Below are 18,615 nucleotides of genomic sequence, written 5' to 3'. Positions count from 1 at the left end.
ATTAATTGGGCTCAGTTTGATTCTGAAAAGGATCAGCTTTCTACTTGGCGGTCCCCCCAATCTTTCCAGATGTTGCACGCTAGCCCCTCGAGAAGCAGCGAAGGGAGATGTATTAATACATTGTATTGATTAGATCAAGACCCCTGACAGTTATTTGTAGAGATACCATCTGGCTGCTGTTCGAATTCCTTCACCAAAAACAGGACGTGACATGTTATTAATCTCAACTCTCTAAGTATAGACAGTTGCCTTTTCTGCTAAACCGCATTTTACCATTCCGTAGGAGATGGAGGCAGACCTGAAGGGTGCTGAAATTAAGGTTATTACACAAATTGAGCCATATGGTCCAAATATTTCAGCAAGAAAATTGCCAGGCAATAAAAATTGCTCCTGCCTTCCTAATGGTGTAAATTACAGTTTAACCATGGCTCTAATGATGTCCTTCTGCCGCGCTTAACTACTGTTACATGAAGGACATTGTTTTAAAAATATAAAAAACAAGTAAATGCCAGCAGCGTGTTTTACAATCTGTTAGTGTGTCATTAAGAACACTGTCAGAATTACATAAACATAATGGCAGGCAACCTAGCATACAAAAGAACGAGTATGGAAATAGAAAGTGTCTTGAAAACTCCTTTAGCTGTGTAATGTCAAGAGCCCTTTCCCTTCTGGAACTTTTCCAGTATGGGAAAACGTGGCTGCTTATTTATTCCACTTCTCACACAGGCTCTGATGGAGATTTAAAAACAGAAAAAAAAATACTAAATATGCCGATGCATTTTGAACAGGTGACAATGGAGGGGTATAAATTTACTATCACATTATACCGTAACTCTATATAAAGTTAACTGCGTATTAAAAAGGAATCGAAAATGTGACTCTCTCTTCAAACCTGAAGCATTGTTTTTCTTCTTTTGGATCATAATGGGACTTTCTGTTGTTTTTCAGACTGTTTGGAGAATTGCAGGGTATTAAAATGGTATCAAAGCTCAAAAGCTCAGTGAATTTTACTTACAGAGTTAGCTATCCTAAAAATTTGTTTATTAAAAATAGATGTAACTTATTTGTTACTAAAAACCAAAATGAAAGTAGTTATCCAGTCAGCAGATGCATTACAGACTGATTCTGGTGATTCATCATACAATGTGGAAATTAAATTGTAAATAAATAAAGTGTATAATTAGCCAATTAGATTTCATTTCAAAAACACTCATCCAACTATTCAGTTGGTAAAGGAAAAACTCTGAGATGGCCATACATAAATTTATAATAACTGCTATTTAGAATATAGATTTGACCATTTCTGCTTTAAACCATGTGCAGATTTTCGTAGCTCGTGTATGCCAGACCTTTAGGTAAAATAACCTAGCACAGACATGTTACCAGCTTGGGATCCAGCTGACTGGGCACACATCAGTGGTCCAGGGGAGGTGCGCTCGGAGCGGTCTGTACCAGTTTTGTAGAAGTGGCTGCTGGAAACCAAGAGGTGCTGCACCCCACTGCTGCTACCCCTCCCTCCCTCAGACCACATCGCTCTGGGTCTGGAGCTGCTGCTCCCCCTGCCCGTGCACATTTGAAGACAGAAACTTCCACACCCTTGCAAGGGCATCCAGTTCCTGCTGGATCTTTGTGCTGGTTGAAATGTGTTTTGACAACATTGAAAACATAACTGAGCGATGTTAAACAGACAAATGGAAGAAGGGAGATTGGGAGTTAGCTGACTGGGTTAGCTGGTTGGTGAATGAGCTGACAGGCAGCTCTTGCATTTGTCTTCAGACCTAGCACGGTTTCTGAATTGTGTGAAGATCTCGTTTGTGTGTGGAAAAGGGAAAAGATGACAGGGGACTTTTACTCCTGACAAATTTAAATTGAGCCCAAACCAGACAGTTCATCAGATTCAATAAAGTTCAAAACAGCCTTTATAACTGTCCTTCCTGCTTCTCAGTACCAGCATGATCGCAAGGGAAAGCACCAAAACATAAGTAATTCATTGTTGGTTGGTTTCCAAAGAAACCAAAGGCAGAAAGTAGTAGACTCTTGTGAGGATGGTAGTCTGGAAACTCCCTATGTACAACGCTTGGGGTTAGTTTACATACATGTAATCTGTATTAGGAGGAAACAAACTCCAGTTTATGAGTTTATCCCATCACAAATTACAAGTATTTCCCTCAGCACTTTGAACTTTTTATCTATCTGACCAAAGTTACAGAAATGCCTGGCAAATCTGGGATCTGGAATGTCTAAGTGTACTGTACTCTACTCACATGCATCCATAATGGATGGATTTTATTGTTTAACTGTAAAAACTGTATTGCATTTTTAAGTCTGTTTCTTTAGCATTCATCAGATAAAATCTCTTCAGTCTTTAAAGAAAGAGAGAGATTGGTACAGGTGTCACTCTACCAGCATCTGACAGGCTGGAGGATTCAGAAAGGATATGTTCATTGAACTGCCTTCCTTTCTAAGAGCACATTTGGAGACTGTGATGAGTGATACAAGGAACAGAAATTAATTCCCATCCTGAGGGTCCAGTAGAGAATAACTTCTGTCTTTTTCAGAGTTTTGTTAGGAACTTGTTTCTACTTCCAGATATTCGGTGGGTCCTGTAGTGCTTACAACAGGCAGGACTCTGCTTCAGTCAAGTAACGTCCTTTAAATTTCTTGTATTACTGGAGACAAGCACACACATACAGGTCCACTTAAGGCAACCCATGACTGGTGCGAGAGCAGCAGGTGGACCTGCAGCACAGTAGCCTCACTGCCTTCACTTTGCAGCTGTAGGATGTCTTTTTTAAACTAACCCATGTTGCTCCACCTTCCTTTTTTTATGTAGCACACGTGTCTTCTAAACACTTCTGTGCCCACACCACCCGACCATAGAGGTGATGTTACTGCTGGGATAAGGTTCATCTGAATGAGACACCTGGAGTGTGTGTTGTCTGTGTGCCAAAATGACTCCAAGTCATCATATATTCACAACAAGAAGATGAACAGAGGTCCCAGGATCTATTTAACCTACTGGGGCATATCACAAATCATTAGTCATTTTGCTTCTGAGTTTTGCTCCAAGTATTTGTCCAAGTCCGTTTGCTGCAGGTTTGAATGCACCAATTCTGTTCTCCCATCCAGTGCAGAGTTCCTAGCCTGAGCCAAATCCTCCATGCAGTGTGGAGATGCTACTCTAGTGGCTACAAAAAAGGCACCAAGTTTACAATTGTCCCACAAATCAGAAGTGCAACTGCAGATTTCATATAGCAAGAGACTAAGGGAAGTGGACTCTTTACAGTGATAAATTTTCTGTATATTTGCTATTAAGAAAACTTTGCTCTGCACAAACAAAATGAATGAAACTTTGCAGAGCTCTTATATTTCATCTGGCTTTAAAAAAGAATTAATGAGAAGTCTGGAAGACATCTTTTCCCAGATGAAGTGAAGTATTATTCTTGTCATTATGGCATCATAAAATTATTTTTTATTGTTTTCTCTTCAGGGGTTCAAGACAGATGATAATTTAGATTTTCTGTAATACTAGTCTATGCTAGAAATGCTAGACCTGTGAGGTACCAATAGATCATGAGATTTATGCTATAGTTGTAGCTTAAAACAGTGACATATTTAAGTGCTGTGCTTAATGTTACTTGAAAGTCCTGGCCTAAAAAGACTGAATAGAGACCCTAAGAGCAAATGAGAAGAAAAACATCACCTTTTCCACCAGGTAACACAATAGTTTGAGCTCTAGTTGCTTTGATGTCAAATACAGTTCCCCCTTTGAGGACAAATAGAGCTGAGAATGTGCGGCTTTTAAAATAGGACATTTCTGAGAGAAAAATTTGCAACAGCTTTTTAGCATACTGCATTTTTTCATCTTTCTGATCCTGCATAAAAGCATCACAACACTTTCAACTGCTTTGTTAACAAACCCCTGTAATGATATTTGGTTTGAGGGTGGTAATGGAAATTTTGAACCATACTGACTTGAGTAACATCATCTCAGACTGAAGTTCATTGCCAACATGTTAACCTATGCGTGGAAATCAGGAGTCAGGGATGTTTGCTTCAATATTATGGATTAAATAAACCCAATCCCTGTTCTGGTTGAATGCCATCTACACACACCATTTAGTTTTGTTCTTCTAGTCACAAAGCCCCTGATCCAGGATCCTTGAAAAGCCAAAAGGAAACTTCTGTTGATTTTGAAGTGCTTTCAAATAGCTGCAGTTTAACTTCTGAAGCTATCAATAGTTTCCTGTTTCACCTCAAGAAAGAAGAAAGAGTTCACCTATATGGTCTGTTGCTGTGTGCTAATTGAAAATGTTGTCACTGGCTTCTTGACTCCTTGAGCCTTAAGTGAATTTAAGCAAAAGTCACAGCTCTGAATTCTAAAAACTTACTTTAGATGGCCAGTGTAGGCTAGGCTGTCTAATCTGTCTTGAGAGAGAGTGAGGCTTCTCTGAATGGCTATTCAGAACAGAAGTTAGACATAAACATCTGACTTTCTCTTTGGAGGAGCATCCCTTCCTCTGCACAGTGTACAGAGAGTAACTGAGGACACAAGTTTTGTGTCTGAATGTAGGAGCTCTGACTGTTTCTCATAGTGCCTGTCTTCATCTTTGAGCACTTGAATACATTTACAACCCTGGCCCAAAATGACAAAATTGTAGTAATTTCTTTTTGGATTGCTCATTTATAGCATGCATACATGCAGCTAATCAATAGATGAGACAGTGAAACTAGTGGATTTACAAGTTAATATGCTGGAGTCGATAATGTGCTGTAAAGATATTTTCAATTCTGAAACCAGCCCAATTTGTTTTGTACTAAGTTTAACTATGTACCTGTTGACTTGGTGATCTAGTTTAATTCCCCAAGTACCTTAAATATTCAAGGAAAATGCAGAATCTTAACTAAACTTGTTATGCTTCAGTTTTCAAGTGATATTTCAGTATTTATGTCTTTCACCTCTTCCCTAACTACTGCATCTCGCTAGTGCAAACCACAAGCAGCTCGGAGTTTCTTCTCTTTTGGGAGGAGCTGTGCACTGAGAAGCCCAAGCCACACTAGAAAGGACTAATGAATGCACAACCATGTGAAAGGACATACTAAAAATTCTGGTTTATTTATGCATTAACATTTAAAAGTGATGCTAGCTAACTGCTTTTTCTGTTCACACTGTAACAGATTTGTCTGTCTACTTTTCTGTGTATGTGTACGAATTTAGTGTTGGTCTGACAGCATAAAAAATGAGAACAAGCAGTCTGCAGGCACTGCTTCATATGCTGTGTCAAGGTGAGTGTCTTCCCAACTTTGTGCCTTAAGAGGCGTAGGCTAGAGGGGATTGTAGCCGTATGATCCTAGGAGGATCTGGAAGTTCATCTATCCACTGGCATCACTTGGTTTCAAGACATTAAACCTGCAAGCAGCTTCTCTTGCAGTTACTCCACCAAAATCTATAACCACTCTTTTTTCCCTATCGTCTTTTGAACTCTTCTTGGCGTGTAGTTGATTCTGAGCCTTCATATGGCAAGACATAGCTGCTAAGAGACACAGCAATATATAACTTAATCTTTATTGGACCTCATTATTTTCATCAGCAGTGCAGTCCATAGTAGCTGCAATGGGAGAACAAGAATTTTTTTGTTCTTACCATCATGTGACACAGGGGGCTTTTCAGGCTACTTGTTGAGGCTTTCCACCAGTTTATATGACCAGTATGGGCAGGGATCCCCTGTAGCAATCCCCTACTCCAAACTTGGGGGAACATCCTGCAAGTTCTGGAAGGAAAGTGTCAGATCTCTGAATCTGTCAGTGTTTTGATGGGAAGCTGTGCTTTGCTGAGGAATATGTCCCCAAAACATATGCCTAGATATATGCCTAATCAATATCCCCTGCTAATATTCAGAAGATAGGCTGAACTCTTTCCTCCAGCTACAGAAGAGAGGGAGGGCAGCCCTACCTGCCTAAGCAGTGTCCTTCTGGCCTTCTGCTAAGAGTGACTGCTCTGTACAGAAAGGTGCAGAGTGAATCTCTTTTTCCTGGCATGGACTGGCAAAATTGGAGTGCACCTTTCCCAAACTGCTACCGGCACACTTTCCTTTACCTTCAGCCTGTCTCTATTTGGAGAGCAGGTATTTATATTCATGTAGAGGTGTAAAACATTAAGGGAAGGAATCAAAAACCTGGTGAAGGAAAGCCTTTCAAGAGATAGGGTTTTGTATACTTTTTGGCCCATCATTTTTTAAAATACTCATTGGTTTTAAAGGTGATTTTAAGTTCAGCCACGTATTCAGACTAAACTTTGTCCTTTGTAATGTAGCGCCAAGTAAATTGTTTATGCTTACCTTTTAGTATCTCTCAGAAGTGATTACATACATAGCAGGCAAAGTTTGAATGAAAAGCTAGGACTGTTCAGTACAGGGCAGAGAAAAAAGAATAAAACAGTAGGAAGTAAAAACCTTTTAGTCTCCTTTAAAATGTTGCTTTTATTTTCCATTGTGTTGGCAGAAAGCAGGGATTTAGAGCTGTGAATTGCCTTGAGGCTGTGTTATCTTCCTCTACTTAGCAGCAGTTAGAACTGCTCTTTTTTGCATGTGTTGGGTGAGAGAGACAAGGACTCAGAATGAGTAAGAAAAGGGAATCAAGTAAGCTTGCATTTAACAATAATATGACACATCTATTGTACCTGTGTAAAATGCGATCTAAAACAATAATGATAGTTTCCTGAAGCTGCACATAGTAACACAGGGGGATATGCTGAGACTTAATTAACTAATGTTTGTAACATGATGTGAGATCCTATGATGAAAAGCCATATATAACTGCAAAGTCTTAATTTTATGGAGCACAACTGACATTCAGTGGCATTTTCAAGGAAACTGATGTGGGAGTTCACCTGCAATCTATGTTAAGATTCAGATTGTCCTTGTACAAGTCCCCTTAAAGATTTTCATCAAAATTTTTTTTTTTTGTCTTTACATTTCCTTTTCCCCATTGTGGCTATTGTGTTGTGCAAAGGCAAAAATTGAAAATAATTGCTTTTATAGGGGAAAAAGAAGAGGTTTCCCTGGTCTGTTTTCTATACACCAAAACGACTGCCAAACTGTCTTTTTCAAATTTTACAGAAAACAGAAATCTTCAGATACCGTGCCCAGGTCATTTTAAGATCAGATGTAAGAAATTTTACAGTTTTCAGAGCCACTTTTCTTCACGATATCATATGTGGCATAATTTGAAAGGAGATGAAGAAGGCAGCTTATGGCAATAGATATATGCAGTCACAAATGTCATAGAGGAGCAGTATGAATGCTTGGGAAAAAAACCATTCAAATGAAACTGAGAGACAAAACATTTGATAATGACAAGGGCATATTCTTCCTATAACAAAGCAAAACTGGTTGCCACAAGATACGTTGAGTCGAGAAGTTCGGGTACATAAATTACGCATTTTTAGGAATAACAAAACCATCCACAGTTTCATGGCATCAGTTTAAAATTACAGAAGCCCTTCTGTAAAACACCTGCCACTCTGGACATTGCTAGGAAAAAAAAAAAAAAAAGATTTGAGACTAACACATGGACTACAGTGATGTGGCAGTCCAGATTTTGTTCTGACAAAAGCATCTAACTTCATTCTGGCCATCAGCCAATATATCAAATGGAAAATGCGGTTTATGGCATTAGGAAAAATATAACATTAACCCCCTAATGCTCCATATTAAGGGATGTACCCCCTACCACTTGCAGGTTTGAGCCCTTAGGCTCTAGCTGCTGTTTTACAACAGCAGTGGTTTTCTCTTTCTTGTTCCATGTTTACAGATAACATAGAACAAATCCATGAGAGGAACCCCACTCCTAAATGTTAACAAATAGTGGATGGAAAGTGGCTGCTCAGCAGGAGCACTAAGTGTGGTATTTATTTTAAACATATTTGCGGAGTTCAGCTGTGTGAGTGTACTGATTGTAACTGTAGAGACACAAACCCCAGTCAGTGTCTGTTTGCCTTTCCTGCCTTTTCACCTTCCCTGAAGACAAGCTTAATCCCAGATTATAAAGCTCCACCCAAAGGATCATTCCCGTTCCCCTTGCGATCAAGGCAGACTCAACAAATTGCAAGTTCTGCAATGCCTTGATGAGTTTGTGCAGATTCCAGTTTAGCCAAAGTGTGATGTTTGGAACATCACAAAAACCTCCTGCTCAATCCTACAGGGGTTCGACATTGCTTTAATATGATGCTGGATTTCATATACCACGAAGTCTTTGCTGATGTGTCTGTGCTATCCTCTCTTGCTCCCATCAGCTCTCCACAAAGCATGCCCCACTCAGCTAGAGACCAGAACGTACAATATATGTGCGTTTTACCCAGAGTGACACATCATTATTTTTCAGTGGGGTTTAAGTATTTTATCTCATGCTTTATTGTATCTCAGATAAATAGTATTATTTTTTTTTTGCTTCAGGTTCTGCCTGTCTTATTTGGAAGAGAAACTTAGTCTTGTTCTTCATATCAGAATGATTTTTGAAAGCAAGGTTAAGTAAGGATGGAAGATTTGAACCAATCAAAAAAAAAGTTTGGGGAAAACAGTCCGGTCAGGTATCTAGTTTATAGAAAGAGCTGCTTCTTTCCTTCTCCATCACTTTCTCATGACAAGGAGTAATAAACATGGTTTAAAGTGGAAAAATGTGGAGGTAAAAAAAAGAAAGAAGGTGCAAAACTATGGTTTATTATATAGTAGGTCTTGTGAGTGTTGTAAGAGATAAAATATTAATGTTAGGAAAACATGTTGACAGTGTCCTCTAGATGGTATCTATAGTGGTGTGTCATGTCATTGATATTTTGGTTTATTTGATTTATTTAGTCACGCAGGAAAATCTCTTTTTTGAATTTTGATATTTCTTAGTACAAATTAGACAAATACAGATACAAATACATTTTTGAGAAGGTGGTAGGACTCAGTGATGTTTGATGAATTTTAAATAAATAATTAGGGAAGAGAAGAGAAGAGAAGAGAAGAGAAGAGAAGAGAAGAGAAGAGAAGAGAAGAGAAGAGAAGAGAAGAGAAGAGAAGAGAAGAGAAGAGAAGAGAAGAGAAGAGAAGAGAAGAGAAGAGAAGAGAAGAGAAGAGAAGAGAAGAGAAGAGAAGAGAAGAGAAGAGGAGGAAGATCTTAATGATACAGCATGGAGAAAGGTGCTGAAGTGTTGACTTTGCCCAAAGAGGGGTTTTTTTTAAAGGTTTTACCAGCAAAAGCGCAACATTGTTGGTGGTTTCAAAGTGTACCGCTTCCCAAAGGCCAACACAGTGCCTGAATGCAGCTTGCTAAATGTGCTTGATCTCATTTTAATGTGCAGTGCATCCCAGTTTTCTTTGTGGTGCTTTGCTTTCAAGTCAAAGCTGGGGATTCAGATGCCCGGTGAGACTGCAGCAGGTCCCCAGGTGTGTCGGGAAAGAAAACTGTCTGCTGTGAAAATAGGCACCAACTCCATGAGACAGATTCAGCTGCATGCAATTCACAGTTCCTTACATGCTCTGCCAGAACTGGGGAAAACGAATTGCAATGTAATATTTCTCTATCAGGTATTAATTGTTGCTTGCAGAACATTTTAAACTTAAATTACTGCTGTTTCTAAAGGTTTCTCCCTGGTATAGTCCACAAGCCCATGTAGGACTGCTCACCTAGGAAATGATTCAGTTATGTGCTGAGTGAAACAGGATGTGCAAATTTTTAGTAAAAAAAGCTGCTAGCTTGGTACTGTTAGGAAAGAACAGGAACAGAGGCTATATGACTAGTGTTCTCTGGTGTTGATGGCAAAACTACCATTTGTTTTAAAAATAAATTACAAGAACATCCTTAAAGTTGAAAAAAAAAATTAAATTTGCCAGAATATTTTATAATCATGTAATCAAAGCTTATGTTGTAATAAAGAAGCCATTTTATGTGCTTTACTTTGTAACTTGAATCTATTCTAATATATTTTTTAAATAAATTTTCTTATAAAAAAAGCAAGCTCAAATATAATGAATTCCTGAATGTCATTTCCTAGCCACTGTAGAAGAAAAGACTGCATAGATCCACCTCAGGGCTGGGAAAGGAAGAGTTCCTTTTCATCTCAACCAAAAGCAATTTGGAAGAATATTCCCTGGACAAAAATGTTTCAAAATTATTTTAGGTTCAATAAGGAAATGTCTGGTTTTGCAAACTTAAAAATTTTATTTAAATATTTATTTAGTTTTCTTTTATAATATTTGGGTTTTTATATGCCGTTAAAATTATCGCCAATGCGGTACATGTTACTGCTATTGAAGGCCTGTTGGGTAATATCAAATAATATAATAATGATTTAAAATTAAAAATATGTGTTGAAAAGCAATTTTAAAATTCTAAAATGAAAGGCAAAGCTCTTCAAATGGAAAATTTTAAGAGTGCAATTTACCAAAAAAAAAAAAATCTAGAATTATTTTTTACACAAATTTGGAGGAAAATAAATAGTGCAACATCAATTTTTGGTAAAAATGGAAATTCTGGTCACCTCTAGGCAAGATAATTTCTGGTAAAATGAGTAACGCTTTGGTTTCTGTTTGCCTAACCTTTGAGATTTTTCAGTACCACCATGGGAATAATTGATATTCCAGTCCACACTGCTACAGGAAGGGACTCATAGATTACTTGTGTATCCATAAGTTATATCCTTGTGAATTTGAGCATAAGGCTTTAGGAATAGAGTTGATCTTTTAAATGAAACAGACACAGTGTGCATGATATAAGCCCGGGAAGGAAGGCAACCCAAAGGACAAGTGAGGGATTGCATATGAATATGAACTCAGTGCAATTTTGAGAGTGAAGGCAGGGGCTAAGACGTAGGCTGGGAAATAAGAGTGAACATCAGAGACAAGGTGGAAGCGCTCCCAGTGCTTTGCAGAAAATGGCAAAGAATCTGGATGAGATGGGGAACTGATAAGCTAACGACAAGGTGAGGATAAACAGAGCATCTTAGTAAAACCCCAAGCATTCCCTGTCACTTCTGTCACTTGTGGAGGAACCTGTTTGACTTCCTTGATGGAGAATTTGAAAATTGGCATTGGAGGATGGTCAGATTAATGTTCTGACTGCCAGCAGACCATAGCCTTCTCCTCCCCTGTCCAGGGAGAGTTCAGCATCTCTGCCTCCGCAGACAAGGGAACGTCATACTGAATTACCTTCCCATCATTTCTGTCTGTGGGTTAGGAAAGAACAGCTTTGGATCCCTGTGCCACTACTCCCATTAGCAGTGTGGTAGTGTCTGCTGCCACGGAGTTGAGTTAGAGACTCACAGAAAGAATGAGCTAGCTTTTTAATCAGATACCAAAGATACCTGCCAAATAGGTAGGAAGAGAAGAGAAGGTACCGTGTAGGAACTGCATGAAGAGAAGACAGGGAGAGAGAAGAACCCAGAGCCCAACTTTAACATGACTGGTGACGACTTGCTGAGTTTTGATGATTACCCCTGAAGAAGGGACAGATACTCAAGCTGCCTGTTGGGCAGCTCTTCAGTGGTTCAGAGATCTTCTGATGTATATCTGTCATGTTTTGAACTCATGCCCTGAGACCTGGGCAACTGGGTAAACTGGCCCGCCTTGAAATAAGAGGAAAAGCCCAGAGTGACACCACTGGAAAGTGCTGCTTCATCAGATCGATAAGATTCAAAGATGACTAGGTTGTGTAGTTGTATGCAGTTTAAACATTTGTGCAGGGAGTCCACCCGTGCAGAGTATTATTGACAGCTACAGATCAATGCTAATTTTTGATCATTTTCAACCTACAAAGACCTCTTGACCCTGTTGCCACCTTAGGGGCATTTCAAGTAGTCAAAAGCGGTCACAGTAGGCAGTGTAAAATCGTCAGACCCCTGAAGGCTGCGCAGCCTTGCCCGTGCCCGGGAGGAGGACCGAGAGGTAGCGAGGAAGGCAAGCGCCTTGCATTATGGATGCTGCTGCCTTTGAACGGCATGAAAGACTATGCTAATTTGTTTCCAGACTTTAAGTGACTTCTGTGCTCATGAATTAAAAAATAAACAAACAAAAAAGGCAATCTGAAGCAAATCTTGACAGATACATTATTCATGGTTCATGTTCTCTTGTTTTGTATTTTGAAAAATGTGTTAAAACACGGTTTTATTTTAAATAACTTTTATCCTAATTTACAGTTAGAAGAGCGGAATTAGCCGAGGAGCGTGTTTGTTGCCGTTAACAGCTTGTGCTGCCACTGGCAGCGCGTGAAGCATTTTACACAGCAAAACCAAAGGTGGGGTCCTGCCTGGAGCAGCGGAGGTGCAGCCAGTGCTGCGCAAGGGAAGGGGATGGGGAAGGGGACGGGGATGGGGCAGCCGAAAGCAAGGGCCGTGTCAAAGGCGGGGCTCTGGGCTGCAGCGCCGGGATCAGCTCACGGAGGCTCGTCACAGCTTGCCTTGGGTGTCTGGTTCTGTGGTGTTTACATTAAAAGGACGGGCCTTATAGGAGGAACGTGAGAGTGCACACACTTAAATGTTTGCTGGATTATTCTTAATTTAATGACTGAATGAGTGAGAAAGAATGCTTCGCAGTAGGAGACAGAGAAAGGAGGGCATTGGCTTGTAGTCCATCGGATTTCATGGTCAGTCAGTCTGCGAACATCTTAATGTTCACATTAAAATTTTATTTTGTTGATTTGCTTTTAATGGTGAATGAAATCTGGACTGTTAGCAGTGTGTAAACATGGGGTATATGAGTTTATGGCTTTGCAGACAAAGACTGGGAGAATATTCCAGGCAATGATTTTGATCCTGCTCCTGTGTCGTTGTCTGCTGAAGACAAAGGTTACGGTGCTATCCTTTGCAAGGTGTATTTTGCTATTTATATTTGACCATTCTAGCAGGACAGTATTTCTAGGCTGAAAATGTCATGGGAGGACATAAAGTAATTCTTAAAATGAATGACCGAGACTGCCATCCATCCTCTTTTCAGCATCAGCCTTTGAGCTGAGCAAATTCACAAATGGCAATGGCAGTGGTGCAGGGGGAGAAAACGTGGCTCCGTACCCTGGGAGTACGTCCCCTGAGATACTTCAAAACCAAACGAAACAAAAATACATGTAAACCGTTCGCTCTTCAAGAAGTATCTGTAGGAGCCAGGGATAAAAGTCATCCCTGGAAGGAATGGTTTAGCAGTCTCCAGAGAACATGATGAACTGCAGGCAAGGAAATCCCTCCATCCTTGTTTCATTTCAAAGTGTGGTGAGGATTGTAAATAATTAAATCTTGGGGTTTAGTGGGAAAATGGTAAAGGGTGATGAAAAATATGCCGGGTTTCTGTTTAAAAAAAGAAATCAAGTGTTTTGTAGCAGTGCTGTCACAAAAGCCCACCCTGATGATGCAGCTGATTAGAAAGCAGAGCCATTGCTTTTTGTGCGGTGTTTGTAATAACGTACTCGTACCTTCGGAGAGCCTCTGTGTAGCGGTTCAGGGGCAGTAATTTAATGCTGTGTGCTCCCTTCCTCCCATCCCCACCCCCGAACCACAGAATGTAAATTTTAGGCTTTTAAAAGTTCTGTTTTGAAAACCTCATAGATAACTGTCCTCATAAAAACTATTAATACAGACTACATCCAATTGTAAAGCTAATTTTAATCATGTTTTGTGCCAACATAATTTCTGATGCCAGATTTTTATGCTAAGCATGAACTTCAATTTGAGCTCTGTTCTTTAACCCGCAGTTCATAATTTTGCATTCGGCTGTATAAGTTTTTTGGCTGTGGCAGTTTGAACGCTTCCACTTTCAAGGATCTAAGCCATAAATGTTTATTAAAAGAATCTATAATGAAATCAGTTTTGTTATTTTTTTAATGGCTGCCTTGAGTATGTTGGATGACTGAACGCACGTTGTTAATCATTAAGTACTCATGTTACAAAAAGTGTTTGATAGTATTGCCATCTAGGGGCTGAACTAAATTCTCCATACTGAAATAAACTGTAATTGAACAGGTGCTGCTATTGACAATATACATATGTTTTTGCTTTATAGCCCACATGCTTTCCATGTTTCTTATGACAAAAGATATCTCTAAATGTCCCACAGCAGCCAGAGCTTTTTTATATATAATCTGTTCGAGGTGATTGCTATTTGCATTTGAGCTTATGCTTTTTTGGCAGTGATGACTGAGAATTCCTAACAAAGAATTATACTTTTTTGCATTATTAATCTTGCTAGTGTTTGCCCTGTTTAACAGAAAAAGGAATCATTTATCAGAAAAGTATGTTTATAATCTGTACTTGTGGCATCTTCAGATTTAATATTCATAATGGTCATTCAAATGCTGTGCTATATTTATCTAAAAGACTAACTCATTGTTGTGAGGAAATAACTATTTAAATATTTATGATCTAACTTTTAATATTTAAAAAAAGAAATTAATATTTCTTTAAAATTTGTTTCTGAGTCTGATAGCTTAACAAATGTTTAAATATTAAACAATTGGAAGTGTTAGCATTTAACAACTTAATATGACTTACTGAAACAGGGAAATTGACTTCAGCTGTTTCTGCCACAGGAAGGAAACTGAATTCCTGCACTCCCCTTCCTGAGATCTATATAATTAATGTGAAAGCACCGCTAAAAAGGAGATTAAATATATTGGTGATCAGCTGAACTCCCTTCTTCCTCGCTCCTCTGATGTTCAGACAAATCTGAACAGTCTCCGACTGCGCCGTGGTACTCCTGTTCTTCGTTAGCCACCCTAGCCTTCATGGCTGCTCAGAACAGCACTACGGCTGTTTCGCCTTCCTGACGAGATCTGAATTTGTGCTCGGGCTCCCTTTGCCTCGTGGCCGAGCGGTTTCAGCTCTGTGTCAGACGCTGTTTGGGGTGAGCCGGGTGAAGCCGTGAGCTGCGATGCCAGTGGCCCCGTCTGGCCATGGCTGATGTCCCCCGGTCTGCATCCACCCACGTGCCCCTCAGCTGGGCTGTGCTCTGGCCCCAGCCCTTCCAGCCCTGGCAGAGCCCGGTGGGATTCGCAAACGTCCGTGCCCCTCCCTGGTCTCTCTCCACCGGTGCGAGGCGAGGGGCTGGCACCAGGGAAGGTCTAGCCCGCTTGCCTGCATCCCCGTCGGCAACATGGCTGCTTCCTCCAACCTGGAGAAACAGGGAGGGCTCTTGTAAGGCAGCAGGTTGCCCCACAATCATCTTACCTTGTGAATTTATCTCAAGCGACATCTTCACAAAGCGGGAACACAGAAACCAGTCTATTCTCTCCCTCCCTCTATCTCTTCCCTCCCCCTCCTTGTTTTTAAGGGGTTTGTTTTCAGTAAGGAAATGAAACTGTGCTCTTGGAAACATTGCTGTCTATCCAGATTACGATGCTCTCAGGAGCTAGAACAGGAGACCGTGCCTATCAAATGTCACATCCACACACAAGAGGTGTAAGGATTCTGTAGAGGGAGGCATCACTCCTGTACCACAGGTTTTTACACGTGCTTGAATCCTTCAGAGTCCCAGGCACTCTCATCCTCACTGAGCAAAGCTCAGACACGTGCTGAACAAACTGCAAGTGGTTTGCTAGCTGAGGTCTGGACTGTGCAGGACGCCCCCAGAGTTGGCTCCAAAGGCTTAAAAGTCTAAGAGTTTCTTTTTAAGGTTCAGCTATGGATACCCACCATAAAATCCTGGTAACCAGATGGGATATTCTGCAAAGCAGTCAGAAGCGACCCAGAGCTGAGACCTCATTTTCCAAGTGACATAAACCACAGATGCTGATTACTTTTTTAACTAACTCAAACATCTGTATTCTTGCTTCAGGGAAAAAAGCATCAGGCTCATTTATTTGGATTGAAACCTTTCACAACATATCATATTCATGTCGTAGCTGTAAACAATGCTGGGCAGGTTTCAAGCCCCTGGACATCTGTGCGCACATTGGAAGCTTCACCCAGTGGCCTGAGCAACTTCACCGTGGAAAAGAAAGAAAATGGCAGGGCTCTGCTGCTAAAATGGTCAGAGCCCTCCCAACCCAATGGTGTGATTAAGGTAATCTTCATCTTGACACTTCACTTGATCAAAAAAGAGAAGGGAAATGCTGAATATACAAATAAAACATTTTTGCTGAAAAGGACTCAATCAAAGGCATTATACTTTAAAATAAGACAGAAGTCCTATGTAAGCACAAGACACTCTGTGAGCGCTCTCTACTTGTAGTTATATTAAAATGAGTATTAACCTTCCTGTGCTATCCTATGACTCTAGCAAATTGTTCATTTAATGTATAGAAAGCTATGCTTGAAAGCTCATAATCTTACTTGGCGTGCATTAGACATCGCCAAAATATGTTTCTAGAAAACCTGGGTTTGACCAAATGTTGTTTTGAAATTTGGGACCTCTTTTAGCTCAATGATTTCAACTGAGTGTAAACCTTTACCTGCAAGGTTTGCAACTAGAGGGGTTTATGTGGAGTTTTTTTCTGAAGTGATTTTCCCTAGAGTTAGTCTGCCAGAAGCTTTGTGCTAGCCCGTGAGAGCCTTGCAATGAAACTTGATAACAAACAAATATAATGAAAACTGTCACTAAGTGATGTATTACTGCATCCAAAATGAAAATATGGTTAAGACTGGATCAAAACATTCCTTTTTTTATCAATAATCTGTTTGTATGGTAATTGTTACTTGTAAGGAAGTAAGTTTCTAAATCATTGGTTAATAGTCCTTACCTTTTTTTTCCCCCTTTTATCTTGGCTCTGTTCTTTCTTTTTTTTCCTCCCTCCCTCCCTCTCTTCTTCTCTTTCTCTCTTTCTCCCTCCCTTCCTCCCTCTCTTCCTCTGTCTCCCCAGACCTACAATATTTTCAGCGATGACAACCTGGAGTACAGCGGTTTATCTCGCCAGTTCCTCTTCCGGCGCCTGGAGCCGTACACTCTCTATACCCTCGTGCTGGAAGCTTGCAACACAGCAGGCTGCACTCGTTCTCCACCCCAGCCAGTCCGAACAGATGAAGCACCCCCAGTGTCTCAGATGGCACCTGTAATCCAGGCAGTGAACGCTACCAACATTGAACTGAGCTGGCTGCAACCAATTAATCCAAATGGAAAAATAATTCGCTATGAAGTTATTCACAGATGCATAAAAGAAAATGCTGCAGGGTACAGAGCAACAACAGAAGATGAGAAAATTGTTTTCACAGAATATAACACTGAAAGTAATACGTTCATATATAATGATAAAGGTTTACAGCCATGGACAAGGTATGAATATAAAATACGCACCTGGAATGCAGCAGGCTACACTGACAGCTCCTGGACAATGGCAAAGACTAGTCAAACTGCCCCAAAAGGTCTCGCTGCCCCCAGGTTATCCTTGGTGTCAGTTAACCCCCGTAAAGTGCTCATCTCATGGGCCTCCCCGGCACAGCCCAATGGCATTCTTCAGTCCTACAGACTGCTAAAAAACGATGTTCTCTATCCTTTCAGCTTTGATGCTGCTACTTTCAACTACACAGATGAAGACCTACTGCCCTATTCCGTGTACAGTTATGCCATAGTTGCCTGCACGATGGGAGGCTGCGCTACCAGCGACCCAGCTGCAATACAGACGCTGGAAGCCGCTCCTGCCTTCGTGGATCCACCATCTCTGCAGGCTGTTAGTGCCACTCAAATTAATGCATCTTGGGCACCTCCTCAAATACAGAATGGAGATATCACCAAGTACATACTGAAATTAAACAATGAAGAGTATTATCCCGGCAAAAGTTTGCAAATGTTTATTTCTAATTTACAGCCTTACACGCAGTATGATTTTGCTCTGGTTGCCTGTACTGCAGGGGGCTGCACATCCAGCATGTCCCAGTCAGTGACGACCATGGAGGCCCCACCATTAAATATGGAAGCTCCCAGGCTGCTTGTCATGGGCTCGGAGTCAATTGAAATCACATGGAAACTTCCAGATAACCCCAATGGTAAAATCACAAGCTACGAGCTAAGGAGGGATGGTGTTCTTGTTTACTCGGGTCTGGAAACTCGGTATCTTGATTTCACGCTAATGCCAGGCATGGAGTACAGCTACACTGTCACTGCAAATAACAGTCAAGGGAGCGTGACCAGCCCATCAGCTCAAATAAAAACCAACCCCTCTGCTCCGTCTGGGATGTTGCCTCCTAGGTTGCAGGCATGGTCCTCAAAGGAGATTTTGGTGGCCTGGGATCCTCCTATCAAAGTAAATGGTGACATCAGAAATTACACAATCTCCATCCACAAGCCTGCTGAAACAGGAAAGAAAACTTTTGAGTTTGATGCCTCTCATGTTTCCTTTGTAAGACGGTCGTACATAGTGGCAGAGCTACAGCCCTACAGTAGGTAAGTCTGGAAGATCTCATTTGTTGAATAAATGCTGTAAGGTGGTTCAGTGGGCTGGCAGATAGCTTAACCATCTTGTTTAAACAGGTAGTCAAACCCATGTGGTTTTGTTTCCTAAAAAAGCACATGATAAAACCAGGATTTTTTTTTAATTTATAGTAACACCAGCTATATATAATTTTGATGAAGTGCATAGGGTTAACTTTGGTTGTAATTAATACAAGGGGCAGTTCACTACTCTGCTATAAACTCCAAAACCTGCAGTTCTGTGTATCTT

The 18,615-nt window shown here is 40.5% G+C and overlaps 1 protein-coding gene across 1 annotated transcript in view; it reads left to right on the top strand.

Moving 5' to 3' along the window:
* The window catches only part of USH2A (usherin), a 396,138-nt gene that overhangs the window by 351,114 nt on the left and 26,409 nt on the right, over positions 1-18,615 (top strand). The window contains exons 61-62 of the mRNA XM_075749252.1: positions 15,798-16,025; positions 16,822-18,338. Coding sequence (XP_075605367.1) covers positions 15,798-16,025; positions 16,822-18,338 — 1,745 coding nt within the window. The remainder of the gene's footprint in view (positions 1-15,797; positions 16,026-16,821; positions 18,339-18,615) is intronic.

The sequence above is a fragment of the Balearica regulorum genome, chromosome 3 (assembly GCF_011004875.1).
Source record: "Balearica regulorum gibbericeps isolate bBalReg1 chromosome 3, bBalReg1.pri, whole genome shotgun sequence".
In the NCBI taxonomy this organism is placed as follows: domain Eukaryota; kingdom Metazoa; phylum Chordata; class Aves; order Gruiformes; family Gruidae; genus Balearica; species Balearica regulorum.
The sequence above is the reverse complement of the archived record's forward strand: the minus strand, read 5'-3'. Positions and strand labels throughout refer to the sequence as shown.